The sequence below is a fragment of the Apostichopus japonicus genome, chromosome 11 (genome assembly GCF_037975245.1).
Source record: "Apostichopus japonicus isolate 1M-3 chromosome 11, ASM3797524v1, whole genome shotgun sequence".
Classification (NCBI taxonomy): domain Eukaryota; kingdom Metazoa; phylum Echinodermata; class Holothuroidea; order Aspidochirotida; family Stichopodidae; genus Apostichopus; species Apostichopus japonicus.
In genome coordinates this window covers 15,070,956-15,089,272 of record NC_092571.1, presented here as the reverse complement: position 1 = coordinate 15,089,272, position 18,317 = coordinate 15,070,956, and the positions used below count along the sequence as shown (strand labels likewise).

At 38.3% G+C, this 18,317-nt stretch overlaps 1 protein-coding gene across 7 annotated transcripts in view; it reads right to left on the bottom strand.

Moving 5' to 3' along the window:
• The window catches only part of LOC139975527 (uncharacterized), a 71,600-nt gene that overhangs the window by 34,322 nt on the left and 18,961 nt on the right, over positions 1-18,317 (bottom strand). The window contains exon 1 of one of the 7 annotated variants that reach the window (XM_071983526.1): positions 10,898-10,918. The exons of 4 other annotated variants lie outside the window; for them this stretch is intronic. Coding sequence is in view for 2 of the 3 variants with exons in the window: in XM_071983522.1 (XP_071839623.1) it covers positions 4,163-4,207 (45 nt within the window). In the remaining variant the exon portion in view is untranslated. Of the gene's footprint in view, positions 1-4,162; positions 4,873-10,545; positions 10,822-10,897; positions 10,919-18,317 lie in introns of those variants that run through there. 2 more of the 7 variants (XM_071983523.1, XM_071983522.1) reach the window with 2 other exon arrangements.

The following is an 18,317-nucleotide window of genomic DNA, read 5'->3' as shown; positions in this document are numbered from 1 at the left end:
CATTACCAAAAGCTATGCCCATTTACAAGTCCACATTAATGTTCAGTCTTAATGACTTTCCCCTGAGCACTTCACAAAGTTATAGGCCAAATATCAATGAAAATACAAGAACTTGTTCACTGTTTTTGTACTAATAGAGATAGCACATCCATTTCTTCATTTCCAATGTGTCCCCCTTCCCCCACCCAATCCCCCATGTTCTCTACCTTCAATCCAAATATTTACTAATTTTGAGAACTGAAGGGGCATTATTTATTATTTTGAGGCAATTACCAGCCATCTACACAAGTGATGATGTGTGTAAAGCATTAATGCGGGAGCTACTGTACGTATGCTGATTAATACTGGGTTGCAATTCAGTTAACAAATTTGAACATTTGAGAATTGTTTTAAAGAAATAGATGACCTTTTTTAGATAAAACTGAGGTTATCTCCCTCCTGAATGAAAATAGTACACCAACCAATACAAGCCAAAGTTTGAAACACATGGATTCCCCCCCCCCCCCCCACTGATATGTGCTACGGTGGCTTTAATTGCTTTAAATTTGACACTGCATTCCTCCAAATCACCATAGCAACAAATATGATACCACCAGTGTTCAATTTAGCACTGTAGAAGGTGGCAGCAAACTGCAGTAATTTGGAGTAAGGAGGTAAGGGGAGGGGTGGGGTAGGGGGAGGGGGTAGGAATGGGAGGGATAGGTGCATACAGCAGAGAGAGAGAGGCCCGCATGAACACTGCAACGTTTTGCTCTGAAGCCCCTGACTTTACTTTTTTCCATCACCACCTTCCATCAATGCCATAGAACCAAATAAAAAACTTCAGGTATGGAGGAGTTGGCGACAGTTTTAAGGAGAGAGCAGCTTTGTCCACTGTAAATATTTACCGAGTCCTAATGAGATTAGGATGCTGTGTTTAAACCTCTTACATGTATACAAAAAAAAAGAAAAAAAAGAAAAGAGACCATCAAGGTAAGTGAGGACAAGGATTGAGTTTTTTTTTTAACTTCTACGATCAGTCAAATAGGATGGGAAGCTTTTCGCAAACTAGCATAGTTAAAATTCTTAGAGTTGCCTATGCAAACATGACCTATCTGTACTGACTCCCCGTGAATTAACCCTGGAAACAAATCTTTTCCAGATCAACACATGTCAACAAGATTAATTGGAGAACATGAATGTGTCAGTTCCTTTTACCTTCTCCTTCCTACTGATCAATGTGAACATTTTATTTCTTACTATATTGTACTGTAGTCAAGTACGGTAGTGAGTAGTTTAGAAGCAGTTTAAACCACATGCGTGTCATTATCAGTTACTGTGCATGCTTACTGATTCAAGCAGCAGTGTCTCAAAGTATTATAATGATCTGTCATACCGCCACAATGTTGAGCAATTTGGGTACTGTAGGTGATGGAAGATTAGGGAACATATGTTGTATGGAGACAGGTAAGAGAGGAGTGAAGTAATTATCATAAAAAAAAATTGAATAATTTTTAATTTTTTTTTATATGTGAAATGGATGCCTTCTGAGTGAAGCAAATTTGGGTTCTAAATTAGGTCTTTTGTTAGGGTTTAAAATACATGTAAGGTTTTGCTAAATATAACCAATTCTATTTCTTTGTGTGGGGTTGAGAAAGGATGCACAAACCCTCCCCCCCCCCCCACCCTCCCTCCTCCGGCTCCTTGGATAAACACCTGCCATCAATCTGACAAGATCCGTCAAATTTTGGTTTATAATTTGGGAGAATCAAATGACCATGTATTTTAAAATAACTCTTGTTTCAGGTTTAATTAGGTTATCACCATATTTAGCAGACTCCTTTTCCCAAGTCATATCATGCTACCAACATCTTGCTTTTAGATTTTTCCAGAGATAATTTTGAATTTTCTGCCGGGTTTTTAAGTCCCATGTCATGATTCCACAGACTTTGAGGAGGTCTACCTTCACATCTAAACGTTACAGTGAGTATATATATATTTTATTCTAAATGATGGCAAAAACCAAGTACAACAGCTCGATCATGGATGACCATTTTTGTAATCTATTCTAGCATATTATTTACCCTAGCTTCCAAGTTTGGTTATTAATCAGGATCCGATGTTAACTACTTCATTTTATACGAAATATCCAAATATTACTCAAATAATACAAACTTGATATCAAGTTTAATAATAACTATTCTTTGTCACATGATAGTACTTCTCAAATACACTGATTTCTATTCCAGTTTCTTTAAGTTCAAGAACAGTGTATTTAAGCAAGAAGCAAAGGTTTCACTTGCTAACTTAAATCATGTCAGAAGCATATTAAAACCAAATGACAGTAAATTAAGTGAAAGAGAAATATTTGGAATATCAACACAGAAACTGTGGCAAATTTTTAGACTAGAGAATTGGTGACCAAATTCAGCAAGCGTCTAATAGCTTAAAAATTAAACCAAAGTCAAGGCTAAAAGTTAAAGTGCTGGTAATAATTAGGTTATGAGCAGAACAAAAGCTCCTTTTCTATAAACCAGACATGGCAAACCAAAAACAACAACAAATTGGCGGGAAGAATAAGGCAAGAAAAACTTAATTACTAGTTAACAACACACAAAGGAAGCACAAAAGAAAAGAAAAAAAAATTCAGGAAATTGCGGTCCATGACTTTTCCTTCATAGAATTGTAAGGAAAGCCTATTAATAACAATGTATGAATCACATATAATGAAATAGTACTCTGAAGGAAGTTAGAATTCAGAGATTTCAGCCGACCGTAAAATTAACAACAACAAAAAAAAATCCTGAAAGAGAAAGCCCACTGTACCCTAACAAGCGGTTAGAACATGACTAGGATGATGAGGTCACTTAAGACCAATTCTAATCGAGTGGTAAATTGCTAACAGTACAGAAACAACTTGCAAAACTCAACAGGTACTTCATAGGGAAAAGGATACCCAAGATATAGTAGAGCCTGTGCACAAAAAAACAAAAAAGTCGACTCAAATTTCAAACCCAAGTCGCATTGACGCATAGGGACTTCAACCGTACGATCATGACAACTTTACGTAAAAGTGATTGTCACCAGACCCAATTATACTCCACAGGTCTGGATACCATTTTTCTGAAATATCCATCACAGGAGGGGGGGAGGGGGGGTACAGTGGGCAGTGTTAAACAGTAGTGCCAGATAATTCCTCAACTAGAAGAAAGACTGTTGTGAGACAACTTAATATTGTAACATTTTTGTCAAGGGATTAGTATTGTAACTTCAAGATAAAGTACTGATATAAGAAGAAGTTGAAAAACACTATTGAAAGCCATTATTGGGGTGGGGATAGTGGGGGGGGGGTACAGCATATAGGGCTAAACAGTTGACCAGATCACTCTAGCCACAATACAGTAAGAGTCCTACTGTTGGTAAGAAGACACTTCAAGACTACATTATTTGTTTCTTAAGAAATGTACTATTGTTGTAGGTTCAGATTTTTTTTTTTTAAGTTGGCCAACAGTTTCCAGTAAGTTTGCTAAAACTTATGGATTACTAATTTTATATTTTTTTACCAAATGAATATTCGTATGCAACAAGTTACGAATGAATGTTTGATTAATTATATTCTTCAATTTTCCCAGGACACGATGCACATTAGTTTTAAATTTAACCCTTTGGGACAAATAATAGTAAAAATTTGTTTTAAATATTGCAATGCGGGAGTGAAATTTGGACATTTAAACGTTCACTTGTTCAGATGCCTTGTTTTGTAAATTCTAGTCTGGAATAGTACCAAATAATATATCACAATCACTTCAAAAAAAGCGAACAAAAAGTACCAAAATGAGTATATGCTCTGTACAACAGGAAATCTTTTTTTGTGTGGAAACAATGAAACTAGATTAATGTAATTGTAATAGTATATATGCAACTTACACTAATCATCCACATCAACAAGGTTTTATTTTTTAACTTCAAGTAATACTTCACACATATAAGCTTACAGTCCATTAGTCCAAACTAAAAAGTACAGTAAAACTACAGTAAAGCACATACCAACCAGTTCGGTCACCAAACCAACAAAAAAACATTCCCCCTCCCCCCACCACCACACCCCCCAAATCATCCTCCCACCCAAAAAATAAATAAATAGAATAACAACAACAAAACATGTTGTCAAGTTTTTACTTACATTGAACTTCAAATTCCAGAAAAATGAATTCCAATCAACAAACATTTTTTTTTATTATTTCATAACTCAACAGAAGTTCCAGAACAAAAAAAATTTTGGTTGGAAGAATTTATACACAATTTAACGCAAACAGAAAATAATTTGACGACAAGATGCCAATAATCTCCAACGGGAAGAATAAACTCGCTTTTTAAAAAGTTGTTAGCGTTCCTTTCATCATGTACACCGTCGCTTCATCCCTGCTGCTATGTTCCGTGCTATGAGAGAGTTGGTTAAATACTACTATAGATCCCTCCACCGCTCGGTAAAATTCGGTCGTCGGGGTTTTAATTGCTACTAACTAGCTTATCGCTGGCAACTTCCTCTACTCCAATTTCAAGTTCAACCCTGTACCAGACAAATGTTAAAAGACTGACCAACTCCAGTTTGCCAGTATCTTGGATGACCTTTCAAGAAGGAAACAACCAACATTTTTTCCCCCTCCACAAAAATGTTTATGACCCTCCTACTGTCATCCTCATTTCAAAGAAACAAATCTCTCTCTTTCCTGATGTGAACTGACTCGATAGTATCAGCTGAGAATTACCAGCTCTACCAATCCGTTTCTAAACACACACACACACACGCAGCTTACATACACCACACACTCACAGAGCTCATACACACATTATAGAATCTGAATAAAAAAATCCCTTCCTGCTACCAGTGTTCCCAGAAACAGAATGACAGGAAGTTGGTAATTTGTAAGACCTTTAAAAAAAAAAAAAAACACTTTCAATGAAACCAGGACAGTGATTAGCAGTGGGTTGTGGTATTTTGAAATCAGTAATTCTGGAGGGACTCTCAGAAATATCGCAAGTATGTGCATTCCCGGTGGTGGTGGTATCATTTTGAATTTGTACTGAAAGGGAAAAAAACAGTCCTTAGGATATGTTGTGGTAGAGGAGGTCCCTCCTTGGCACCAATGTCACAGTTTTATCAAAAATAAATATTTGTTTAAGACCGATTCATTTACATATGGTTGTGGGAACACTTGATACTTAGCAACCTATGGTAATTTCTTTGGGAGATTTTTAGACATAATATGAAATACTGTTTAGGAGGTTAATCTTGTGATGAAAAGAAGAATAAATAAATAAATAAATAAATAGAGAGGAGAGGAGAACACAACAGAACAGAACTAAGAATATTAGAATAATGAAAAAAAATGAAAAAGAAAAGAAAAACAATGGATTGTAACCAAGAGGCTTTGTGCTAATATTAGTCACAATTTATCAGGTCTTAGTTATCATTTGATATACTCAATGACGATTAAATCAAGAAGGAAAGTTTTTTACCCCTTCCTCTCCTAGTAACAACTCCACATTCTACTCTTGCCAAAGACAACAGAGATGGATCGAGGTAGAACTATGGCCCAGTGGGTACTGAAGTGGAGTGCTCCATGAAGGACCCTGCCCCATGAAGGACCCTCCTCCCTCTCATTCTGAGGCACGTTTAGACCATAAATTGGGTCCAAAATGCAGTCTAAATGCTAGGTTGTACTATTAATTACTTTTGAATTTTTATGCGAGGTTGAAAAAGGAAGGGAATGTACAATCCCCCCCCTCCCCCTCAGAACTTAATTCTCGTCAATGATGTAAGTACATCTATGGTATACAATTTGTTCACTTTTTTCAACGACAACAAAAAAGCAAAAGTGTCAAATGGACCATGTCTATGTCACCCTGTCGGATTCTGTGGAACTATAATTTGCACAGTCTATTCAGAGTTTCCATGCACCATGAAAGATAAAGACAGTTAGCTCGTCTGGTAGAGCTCTGTGTATTTAATGTTCATATTAAACACCAACAGGAGAGCATCCTTATAAATTTACAAATGTTACAGGCTATATCACTAAATAAAGTGACTGTCACTTATAGTATAGTAAAAAGAGCTGCAGAACTTTGTGAGTAGACACATAACACCACTGGTCTGAAACCAGTGACGAAAAATGAAACTGCAAAATACGGAAGGAAGGTTTGAACCGATGGCTATTCAGGTGGAAGAGGGCAGTGACCTTAGAGAGGGTCATCAATTGGGGGCGCAGTGCAAGAATATATGTTACAAAGTTCTTATGTGCAATAGGGTAGATCGTACAGGAGACAGTTGTGAGTATACACACATAATACCACTGGTCTGAAACCAGTGATGAAAATGAAAACCGCAAAATACAGAAGGATGGTTTAAACCGATGACTATTCGGGAGGAAGAAGGGCAGTGACCTTAGAGAGGGTCATCAATTGGGGGCGCAGTGCAAGAATATATGTTACAAAGTTCTTTTGTGCTATAGGGTAGATCGTAGTGCATGTATGTACAGGAGAGAGTTGTGAGTAGACAGATAATATCACTGGTCTGAAACCATTCATGAAAATAAAACCACAAAATATGGAAGGATGGTTTAAACCAATGGCTATTCTGGAGGAAAAATACAGTGACTAGTGACCTTATAGTGAGGGTCACTGGGGGTGCAGTGCAAGAATATATGTTAAGAAAGATCTTAAATGCTATAGGGTAGATTGTACTGCATATGTACAGGAGACAGTTGCAAGTATAGAAAGATACCACTGGTCTGAAACCATTCTTGAAACCGCAAAATATTGAAGGATGGTTTAAACCAATGGCTATTCTGGAGGAAAAGGGCAGTGACTAGTGACCTTAGTGAGGGTCACTGGGGGCGCAGTGCAAGAACAAATGTTAAAAAAGATCTTATGCTGTAGGGTATATTGGTGTGCATACGTACAGAAGAGAGACCATATTAAAGAGAGGAATGATGTACATGTATGTATGTTAAAAGGCTGATTTTAAAGTGCACACAACTAGACACCTCAGATGGTAGAATGAGATGGAGGTAAGTTGACCAGAGGTGACTGGCCACCGTAGGAGGTCAGTGTCAAAACTTTACCTCCATGGTCACTCTGGACGTGGTAGATCGAGAGTGCAGATGTTACAGTATGAGGGGACAGGTAAGTGAGGGAGTGAAGAAAGAAAGTATAGTCTTCTACACAAAGACAATTGGTCTTGGGAAAACTGGTAGCAATTAACTGCATCTGTCCCAAATTAATTTAACCAGCAATTTCAAAACTTTTGCATCTATCTATTTACATGAAGAAAATGCTGTTTTACCCTTAAACAAATCCTTGGAATCAAGCTATATTCATATAATTACCCAATTAATAAGTCAATATTTTCAAAGCAGGACATTCTGTGACCCTTCATAAATATACTGTATATAGTAAACAAGAAAATATTCACTGACTTTATCATTGAAAAACAACCCTCTAAAACCATCCCCCACTCTCAAATCCTTTGAACATTTACACACATTTTGAATTAACTCTACAGAATCCTAGATAATAAAACCCACCAGCAATAATAAATCATTGGATAATGTACAGCGCAGGATCTATATCTGCCCATGTAGGAAAAAACAGACACATGTATGTGTTCATACGGCCTCTACGTAGAGCTTAATAACAGCCATGTACAGCACTTCCTGGCTTACATCATTCCTAAGATCACACCACCATGTACACTACACCTCCAATGTACATCACGCACACAACTGTACTAACTGTAGCTCTCCAGTTCAAGATCTTCAGAGCTCTTGGCAACAGCGCACAGAATATTGCCCAGACTCTGTTTAATACCCACCCTGTGCAGTCAAACGTACCTTCATAAAGAATTTATGGCTCTCCATGCGAGACACAGATTAGCCAACCATCTATCGTTGGGGTAATTGAATTGAAAGGTGTTAGGAGGAAAGAGTACGGTTGGTTACTACGGACACATGCAAATGTCATCCTCCTCGTTCTCCTTCCTTTCTCTCGACTTTTGTGGAAAAAGTCTCACTCGTCTCTTTCATAGAGATATGTATGGTTGGCATTTGAAAGATTGTATTTGAAAGGAACGGCACAGCCAAGGATTTCTTCACATCGAGTACGTTGAGCAGTCAGTCTGTTTTATGTTACATGTGAAGGACAATGCAAACCTGACTATATACACTACTGTACTACTACTACAACCACTACTACTAATAATACTACTGCTACTACTACTACAGCTACAGGTACAACTTCTGCTACTGCTACTACTACTACTACTACCAATACTACTACCAATACTACTACTACTAACTACTACTACTACTGCTGCTGCTACTACTACTACCACTGCCACTGCTACAACTACTACTACTACTAATACTGCTACTACTACTACTACAACTACTACCAATACTACTACTACTACTACTACTAACTACTACTACTACTACTACCACTGCCACTGCCACTGCTACAACTACTACTACTACTAATACTGCTATTACTACTACTACAACTACTACCAATACTACTATTACGAATACTACTACTACTACTAATGATAAGATTACCCAAAACTCAAAATGGAGTGGGAAAAATATAAACAAAAGACGTTGGCGGGTCGGAAACTCATCTTTAATCTTCTGGATGGTAGATTCTGAAGGGAGAGTACAGTAGGTGGGCGCTGCCCCAGAAGTTGGGGCGCAGTGCTAAAACATTCTAATCATATAGTGAATACGTAGACAGTAGAGTGCATATATGTTAAGATGGAGACAGGTAAGTGAGGAGCGAAGTAATAAGATTCCACTCGTACTTCTCTCATTTATAGCAAAATAACTTTTCTACAGGATCCTAGATAATAAAACACACCATCAACAATAAATTGAGTACTGCATGCGATTAATAATAATAATTGACATACAGACATACAGTACATGCTCGACCACAAAGGTAAACAACAAAAAACATGAATAAAACACAAAACAAAAATTTAAAAACAAAAACGGACTATAATTCTGTTCAAATCTCTGCAGCCTACTGTATACCTACAGTAGCCCCCTGACCACTGACTCACATTTAAGTAGAATCTGGATGGGTTTTCATTCATTCCTGACGTACAGTAACCAGTTCATTCACGTTAGTGCATGTAGGATGGTATCGGTACACACACTCCATCAGGTACAGTACGTAGGGTTATTCACACTAAATTTATGCTAACAGCAAACTACTGTACCACATCAATGGGTTAAAATGACAATCCTCAGCTACTCTACTTCCAAATCAAACTTTCCAAACACGTAACGCAGAAACTTGTAATAGTTCCAAACATGTGACGTCCGACTTTTGACGTCCAAACTTGTACTATCCTCGTAATGTCCAAACATGTGTAACTTTAAAAAGTTATAACATCTGCTATATGGGATTAATAAACAGCAGTATTTGGGAGTTTTTTCTTGAAGCATCCAAACATACCTACTTCCAAACATGTTATGTCCAAACATGAAACCCTTACAGTTTGAAGCGTGTAAATATTTTGATGTATGACATTTTTTCAAAAATGAAATAAATCCAGTGGTGTTTTTTAAGGAGCTTTGGTTATTCCTAATTGACACTGTTATTGTACCATGTCAGTCTCTGATTGAGAATCTTGAAACTGAAGTTAGACCCGTAATGCTGCTTTAGAGGAGCAAAGACCAAGTGTTGTCAAATTTGATACTGACTTCTAAAGGCAATTTGCAAGGATTTTAGAATTTTGCTCTAACGTAACACATGTATGAATGTGGATAATATTTTGATGAAACCTTGTTTCTTGATGATTTTTGATACAATGGTGTACAATCACCTTTAAAAGAATTGATCTGTGATGACCTGTCAAACATAGAGACAATCCCTCCACATGGCAGCAGCTAAACAGTGCCCAAATGACAGTTTATCTCACAGGTTCCCCATTTATACCCCTGGGTAAAGAGAGGCAATGGAGATAAAGTGCCTTGCCCAAGGGCATAACATCATGATCTAGCCAGGACTCGAACCTGCAAGCCTTAGATCACAAGTTCACTGCCTTAACCACTTGAACACAACTCTCTATACTTGACCGCAACGCTATCATTGCTCTCCTAAATGCTTTAAAGGGGCTTTAGACCTACAATTCTTCCTGGACATTGACAATATTACAAAGCAGGACTAGCATCATCTGTGGAGCTGAATGAAATCCTGAATGCTGCTTTAACAAGGTTTTAATTAGCACGTTCTTATCTGATACTTTCAAAGGGTGTGACAATCCCCTGGTATGACCTGTGAAGCCGGAATATATGTTCAACACCTGCTGCTTTTAAGTATAGTTTTAGTAGAAATTATTTAATGTGTTTTCTATTTACATTTTCATGTGATACTATCAATGGTGTGCCAGAGCCTCGGCGTGACGATTCTCGAAGCAGAACAGCCAAAAAAAACCTGCTCCCAGGCAACAGGATACATTTAATGATATACACAGCGACTGTATTAACGTATGGATATTCTTACCAAACCGCAACGGCTAAGTACACGGGAAACATCCTCCTTCATGAATTTTAATCTCCCACGCAAAAATCAACACTTCGGTCTGTCCCTGTAGAGCATTCCCTCCCGTCAAGAAGTAACAACGCTAATATCCGGCTCCGGTTGGCCAGAATGCTTGAAGAACACGCAGACCAAAATGAACGGAACACGACGACGACGAAGAAATCGGTTTCCGACTCGACGGTAGTTTCCAAAACTGGAAATTGAACCAATTAAGGGCAACTCGTGCTCAAGGTGAAGACTATAATCAATACCCTTTAAACCACTTGGATTTTAACCATGCCAAAGCAGTATCAAATTAAGAGACAAGACCTACCTATGAACTGAGGAGGAAAACGGAAGTAGAGCTATCAAGCGGCAGTCGAGAGAATTGGCTGGCTGGGAGACTTCTTCTTCTTACTGTACTATGAAATACCACGGTTCATTGGAGCCTTCGTTCCACCTATCTGGGCAATTCCTTCGTCTGCCAAAACACGATTAAACCATCAGCCATTTTATGAGAAAACCAAAAGGAACCATGGCTAGAAATTTCAGACGTTATCAGCTACTGTATATAGATAGGAATCTATCTCTATATATATATATATATATATGAGACTTGGGTTACAGTGAAAATTGTTGAGTAGCACAGTTATACAGTGTGCATATACTGTATATCAACAGTTATACTGTTGGCAAGGGGTTTGCCTATGTATATGTATGACTGTATTATTGCTTCAATGACATTTATTATCATTAATATTATAATGTTATTTTTTTCTGGATAATTTCCAGTGACACTGGCTGTTCTTCACGGTGTGTTGGCAGATGGGCGATGACCATATATAGCGCACATATTAAAGATAGCCGTGAGTTATATAACGTCTATTGTACACATATGGAGCAATCTCTGTTTATGCAGATCTAGAAGATGAGACGAGTAGCGACCAGTGACCCGAGGAAGATGCCTCAACTGAAGCGGTTATTCTTGGAAAGTTAAACAATAATGTCATAACGGCAATGAGTCAGTGACCAACCATTTGTCTTTGAAAGTTAAATCCTACAAGGTTATTAAAGCAAGCTTAGGGGACTTAAATGAAATCACAGAGAAAGGTGATGATATTAATTCCAAATCATCATGTCAACATGTCAATTGATATTGCAAAAATAGACACCAGTCGCTTCAATTTTTCAATATTGAGGGCGGGGGGGGGGAGGATAGGTAGGGAAGAGCGCAAATTGGTAGGGGAAAGTGGAATAGAATTAACAGCAGAAACACTTCCCTCGTTATCTCTAACATCAGGATAGAGGGTGTCACAGACCATGTTCATCCCAATTTGACTTTCTCTGGGTGTGAAAATGAAATTCTTTTTTCTTTTTACATAACTACTGTAGGAGAGGGATTGTGTTTATATATCTTTTCCCCCTTATGGTGGGGATGGGGGAGGGAAAGGGAGGTGGTCCTGGGGGGACAAGGGTACTGAAGAAGCGAGGGATAGGTTTCACACTTATCCGTTTCTCGTTGATCCCCCAAAGTCCACCTTCATCTTCATTTTGATGCCCCTTTAAATGCGGATGTTGGGGCCTGGGTCTATGCAGAGGAGGCATCCCTTTGCCCTTTGTGAAATTGTACAATTAAGCATGCTAAGTAGCAAAAATGTAAATCTATGTTCAAGATTTTCCATTTTATTCCCCCTATAGATATTGGCAACATTTTTTTCCAAAGCTTTTGTCGACCATCCAAAATATCATGGTGACCCTAAAAATGGTCACAAATCCCCACTCTTAAATGTACCAGAGTAATAGAGTACCTGACCCTAAAAATGGTCGCAAATCCCCACTCTTAAATACCAGGGTAATAGAGCACCTGATTTGAACTTTATAGCTATAAAAGAGAAGGACAGAAGCGAGAAGCTAACAAGAATATTTGGTAGAGAACAGTTTAATAAATTTATACCATCACAAAATCTATAGATAAATTCCAAACTTTTGGGTTTTTACAAGTGGCGAGCTCACAATCTTAGTATTTTCTCTCTACCATAACTGATTGAACTGGTAACCTTCTTAGCACTGTGTGCCCTCTACAACCGGTCACTTCTGGTCGAAGGCTCTGCTTCTTCAACCACCTCAAGCGCCTACAATAGAAGTGTTTTTCTTTGTTTTTTGCAGTCTTTGGATTTTGCTTCGGATCTGAAGAGTGCTAAGGTTGGGGGGAGACAGGTAAGGGATGGGCGAATATTTATGCATATATATATGTCTATATATATATAATTGAAAACCATACCGAGTTGGAAAATCAAGAACAGTGAAAAAACTTCCAGCCTCCACTGGGATTCGAACCCGGGCCTCCCGCTCTGTATGCTGACACACTAACCACTATGCTATGGACGCTGATTGTACAGTATGTCCAGAGGTTCGAAAACCGGTAAAGAAGGTCATAGTTTCACTGTAGGAGTTTGTCACCCTGTATCAAACAATACTAGTTCTATTTTTGGTGACATATTTTGATATATATACATATATATATATATATATATATATATTTACACCACATTATACACCTATTTCACAGTCATCTTTGCTGTGCTTCTAAACATCTTCCTGATGTTAAAATTGAAGAACTAAACATTCTAACAGGTCGACGTCTATTCCAAAAGTGATTTATTATTACTGAGTAATTATAGTAAGTAATCTAAATTTTATTAAAAAAAGAAAATCTAATTATGGAGAAGTCATCACATCTCCTCTCACCAGACCCCAAGCCCTTTCTTTTTCCTCTTCTTCGTTTGGTAACCGTATCTCGAATTTTCTTCCACAGCTATCAAAAGACTTGTCACTGGATGGTTAACTGTACTTTCTCTGATAAAATTACTTTTTAATTTTGCTTCCATCAACACAGACCCTGTATAGAATAGCACAATGGATACTTTTTCTTAATCCTCTGGTGGTGAGACTTGGGGGAGATTTGAATTTACCCTCAATGACAAACATGTCATGCCCCATGCTACACCCCTGGGGCAAACAGGATACTGAGTTTCGAGTCTCTGACCTCCAGAGGTCAAATCAAACAAATTTGAGCAAGTGTGGGTGGACCCTGTGGATCTATCATGCGGCACCCACAAAGGTAACATTTACTTATTAATTCTGAGCAGCAACAATTTGTGAAAGTGACACAAACAGCCAAGTTTTGAGGGGAAATATCTGTGAAATTGAAATTTTTTTTGTCACCAAATTATGTGATTTAATAACTCTGGGTAGAGAAGGAGAATTTCCTTGTATGAAACGAACCTTGAAAGAATTTACTTCTGAGTTGAAAAAGAGAGGATTGAAAGGATGCCTTATGTATTTCATTTACAACTATTTGTGATCTAGCAATCACACAAAAGCAGTTTTGAGGGAAAACTATCAAACGAGGCAGAATTTTGTTTGTATGAAAATGAAGTTTTGAAAGAACCACGTTCTGAGTAAAAAAAAGGATGAGGGGCCGGCCGCCTTATTATTTTATATTTCTTGTTGAGTCACAAAGGGTACTGTACATTTTGTGAGTATAACAGGAATGGGACAAATCAAATTTACTCAATCGCATTCTATGGAAACCACTCCACATATAGCTGCCATGTGGACAGGAATTAAAATTCATCTGTATATTCCAAAAAACCCTTGCCCCCCCCTGGCCCCCACCATCTCTGGCTAAGCCAGATTATGATTGGTCAAATTGGACCAACAAATGTTTCGGTCAGGAAAGATATTTTAGAAAAGTTTGGCAGGTAAGGTCACAGGTGACAGTGCATCAGCTTGACTAGTGAATTTGCATTTCAAAATTTTCATTTCAAAAGTGAAGTAGCCCAAACTAGGTAGTACTTTATCAAAGATTTTTAAAATTCAAGGATACTTAGGCAGTGAAATCTTTTGCAGGTTAACTGAATGAAGAGATTTTCTTTCTGACTCCAAAATAGCTCTCCAAGAACGTAAGCCAGGCGTGAAAAACGGGGTTTGGAATATCCGATACCAAACACGCTTTAAAGGCTTTTAGGATGGTGGATTCAGAGGAAGGCCAGTGACCTTAGATAGGGTTATTGGAGGGGGGGGGGGGGACCCAGTGCGTTGTGGAGTGTCGCCAAGAATTCAGCAGGAAATAAAACTGTTGATATTTGTGAAAAAGAGTGAACATAAAATAACTAAGATGCAAAATATAACACCATTTTTTCGTAATTTAGCACCTGTAATCATATATAGGAAAAAAATTACAAATATGGAGGAGGGGAGGGGGTACGTCCTTCCCGTAGGCCCCTTTCCCAGGCCGCAACATCCACCGACCGAAAGTTGACCACAATTATTTAGGTTAGAATTTGGGTCACCGAGTAAAACAAAAGAGAAAAGTTTGAATACTTGAGTTTTAGTGTGGTGAGTCGCATTGTAATTTTCTGAGTAATACACTACTGGTACAGACTTAGGTTAATACTGATTTTTTTTTCTTTGTGGAACCAATAATTTTGTTTAGATGCAATCAACCTATGTGACATGAATATCCCTTCAAAGATCCCACAGGAAGGGGACCATTTCACTCTCAATGACGTAAGAAAAAATTACTGAAGTCAACTGCTACAGTAGGTATATAGAAATGTAGGTCAGAATTCTTAAGCAGGGGCCTCCTTAGGTCACACATGGGGATAATGACCTCAGAAGATTATCACAAAGGTGAGTGTGTTAGGTCATCATAGTAACAACTGTCAGGTAGTGTTTATTACCTGCGTGGAACCAACCGAGTGTCGTGTTGCCTTACGAGCAGGTTCTTTATTTAATTACGGCCCGACTTTTGACACTGTTTGATGATAGAATCCCATTGATGATGCACGCAGCTTGTTCGCTTGACCGGTGAGCTTTCATTTCTCAAATAATGAAGAAAACTTGAGAAAATATAAATTTATAATTACATAATTAGTGATTAATATGACTAACAGGCAGTGCAAAGAACGAAAGTTTATAATTTTTCAAATACTTGAATTAACAGGGTATTTTTTGTCGATGAATGATTCCAATATATCTAAAAATGCAAAAAAGGAAATTAGAAGGGGTGGAAAAAAATGTTGCTCAAATGCAATAGCAGAGAATATAACTTTGTGTTTAACTTTTGCATAGCAGTTAAAATTTGAAGATTCTGAGTTTTGTCTCAGATTAAAAAATATTTCATGGTTTCTGCATGTATGTACAAATGCTGCATGGGATACATCTTTGCACTTCGCAAATTGCTCATTTTGCATCGCAGTTTTCAATGCGATGCCGGATAAATCATACCCTGGATATTGGGAACTGACTTAAATCACGACGCTGAATGGTTTCTGAATGCTCTGAACATCATAGCGCAATAGTGCAGCTGTTGTGAGAAGACACATGGGTGAAGAAGCGAAATAAATAACTAGTTGGACTTTTACAGCATTAACTTGTAATGAAAATGGACAAAATAAAGGCGGGGGGAGAGGGGGGGGCAGGGAAGAGGGGATTTATAGTAAGAGCTGTTTCATATTCTCAATGGATTTATACAGAATGCATTTATACACTTACTAGCTGAACTAGACTGTGCAATAAGTTACCATTCTGAGATAGACATCCCACAACTTATCAGGTTGTGATATTTAACAGCCACGAGCTTACCTGTCTCCTCGAAAACTTAATGAGAAGAAGGGTCATCGACTGACCGAGTCATAACGATGGGAACAGTGTTAAAAAGGCTTGTAACCCACTTCACTCTAGACACCATAGAGCAGGGTTTCCCTAACTTTATCCCCCCACGAACCCCCTGTGGATGTCAGAGTTGTCCACGAATCCCCAACTTTTCGAGACACCATCTGAGTCATTATTATACTATAATACGCATAATAGTGCTTCGTAAAAGATCAAGTATCACATGCATGGTACGGTACTACTGTACAATGGCAACATATATGCGTATGGAACGCGAAATGAGTTTGTCCATAGATCTATGGCTTTTGTACATTACTTAATAATATGACATATCAGATGTTAGCTCAACAAAAAGTACTCTAGTTTTGACTTTGAGAAATGTCTCACGAACCCCCTGGGATGGACTCACGCACCCCCTGGGGGTTCATGCACCCCAGTTAGGGAACCCTTGCCATAGAGCCAGAGTGATAAATGAGGAGGTTGTGAGGAAGAGCAGTATTAAGAGATCAAAGCAAATAATAAATCAATTGTAATACCTGAATTTCAAGGGTGTAAGCTACACTGGATCAGGTTTGACACAACAGTTGCAGACTGAAACTAATCTGAATTTCAAGGGTGTAAGCTACACTGGATCAGGTTTGACACAACAGTTGCAGACTGAAACTAATCTGAATTTCAAGGGTGTAAGCTACACTGGATCAGGTTTGACACAACACAGTTGCAGACTGAAACTAATCTGAATTTCAAGGGTGTAAGCTACACTGGATCAGGTTTGACAAACACAGTTGCAGACTGAAACTAATCTGAATTTCAAGGGTGTAAGCTACACTGGATCAGGTTTGACAAACACAGTTGCAGACTGAAACTAATCTGAATTTCAAGGGTGTAAGCTACACTGGATCAGGTTTGACAAACACAGTTGCAGACTGAAACTAATCTGAATTTCAAGGGTGTAAGCTACACTGGATCAGGTTTGACAAACACAGTTGCAGACTGAAACTAATCTGAATTTCAAGGGTGTAAGCTACACTGGATCAGGTTTGACACAACAGTTGCAGACTGAAACTAATCTGAATTTCAAGGGTGTAAGCTACACTGGATCAGGTTTGACACAACAGTTGCAGACTGAAACTAATCTGAATTTCAAGGGTGTAAGCTACACTGGATCAGGTTTGACACAACAGTTGCAGACTGAAACTAATCTGAATGTCAAGGGTGTAAGCTACACTGGATCAGGTTTGACACAACAGTTGCAGACTGAAACTAATCTGAATTTCAAGGGTGTAAGCTACACTGGATCAGGTTTGACACAACAGTTGCAGACTGAAACTAATCTGAATTTCAAGGGTGTAAGCTACACTGGATCAGGTTTGACACAACAGTTGCAGACTGAAACTAATCTGAATTTCAAGGGTGTAAGCTACACTGGATCAGGTTTGACAAACACAGTTGCAGACTGAAACTAATCTGAATTTCAAGGGTGTAAGCTACACTGGATCAGGTTTGACACAACAGTTGCAGACTGAAACTAATCTGAATTTCAAGGGTGTAAGCTACACTGGATCAGGTTTGACAAACACAGTTGCAGACTGAAACTAATCTGAATTTCAAGGGTGTAAGCTACACTGGATCAGGTTTGACACAACAGTTGCAGACTGAAACTAATCTGAATTTCAAGGGTGTAAGCTACACTGGATCAGGTTTGACACAACAGTTGCAGACTGAAACTAATCTGAATTTCAAGGGTGTAAGCTACACTGGATCAGGTTTGACACAACAGTTGCAGACTGAAACTAATCTGAATTTCAAGGGTGTAAGCTACACTGGATCAGGTTTGACACAACAGTTGCAGACTGAAACTAATCTGAATTTCAAGGGTGTAAGCTACACTGGATCAGGTTTGACAAACACAGTTGCAGACTGAAACTAATCTGAATTTCAAGGGTGTAAGCTACACTGGATCAGGTTTGACACAACAGTTGCAGACTGAAACTAATCTGAATTTCAAGGGTGTAAGCTACACTGGATCAGGTTTGACAAACACAGTTGCAGACTGAAACTAATTTGACATATAT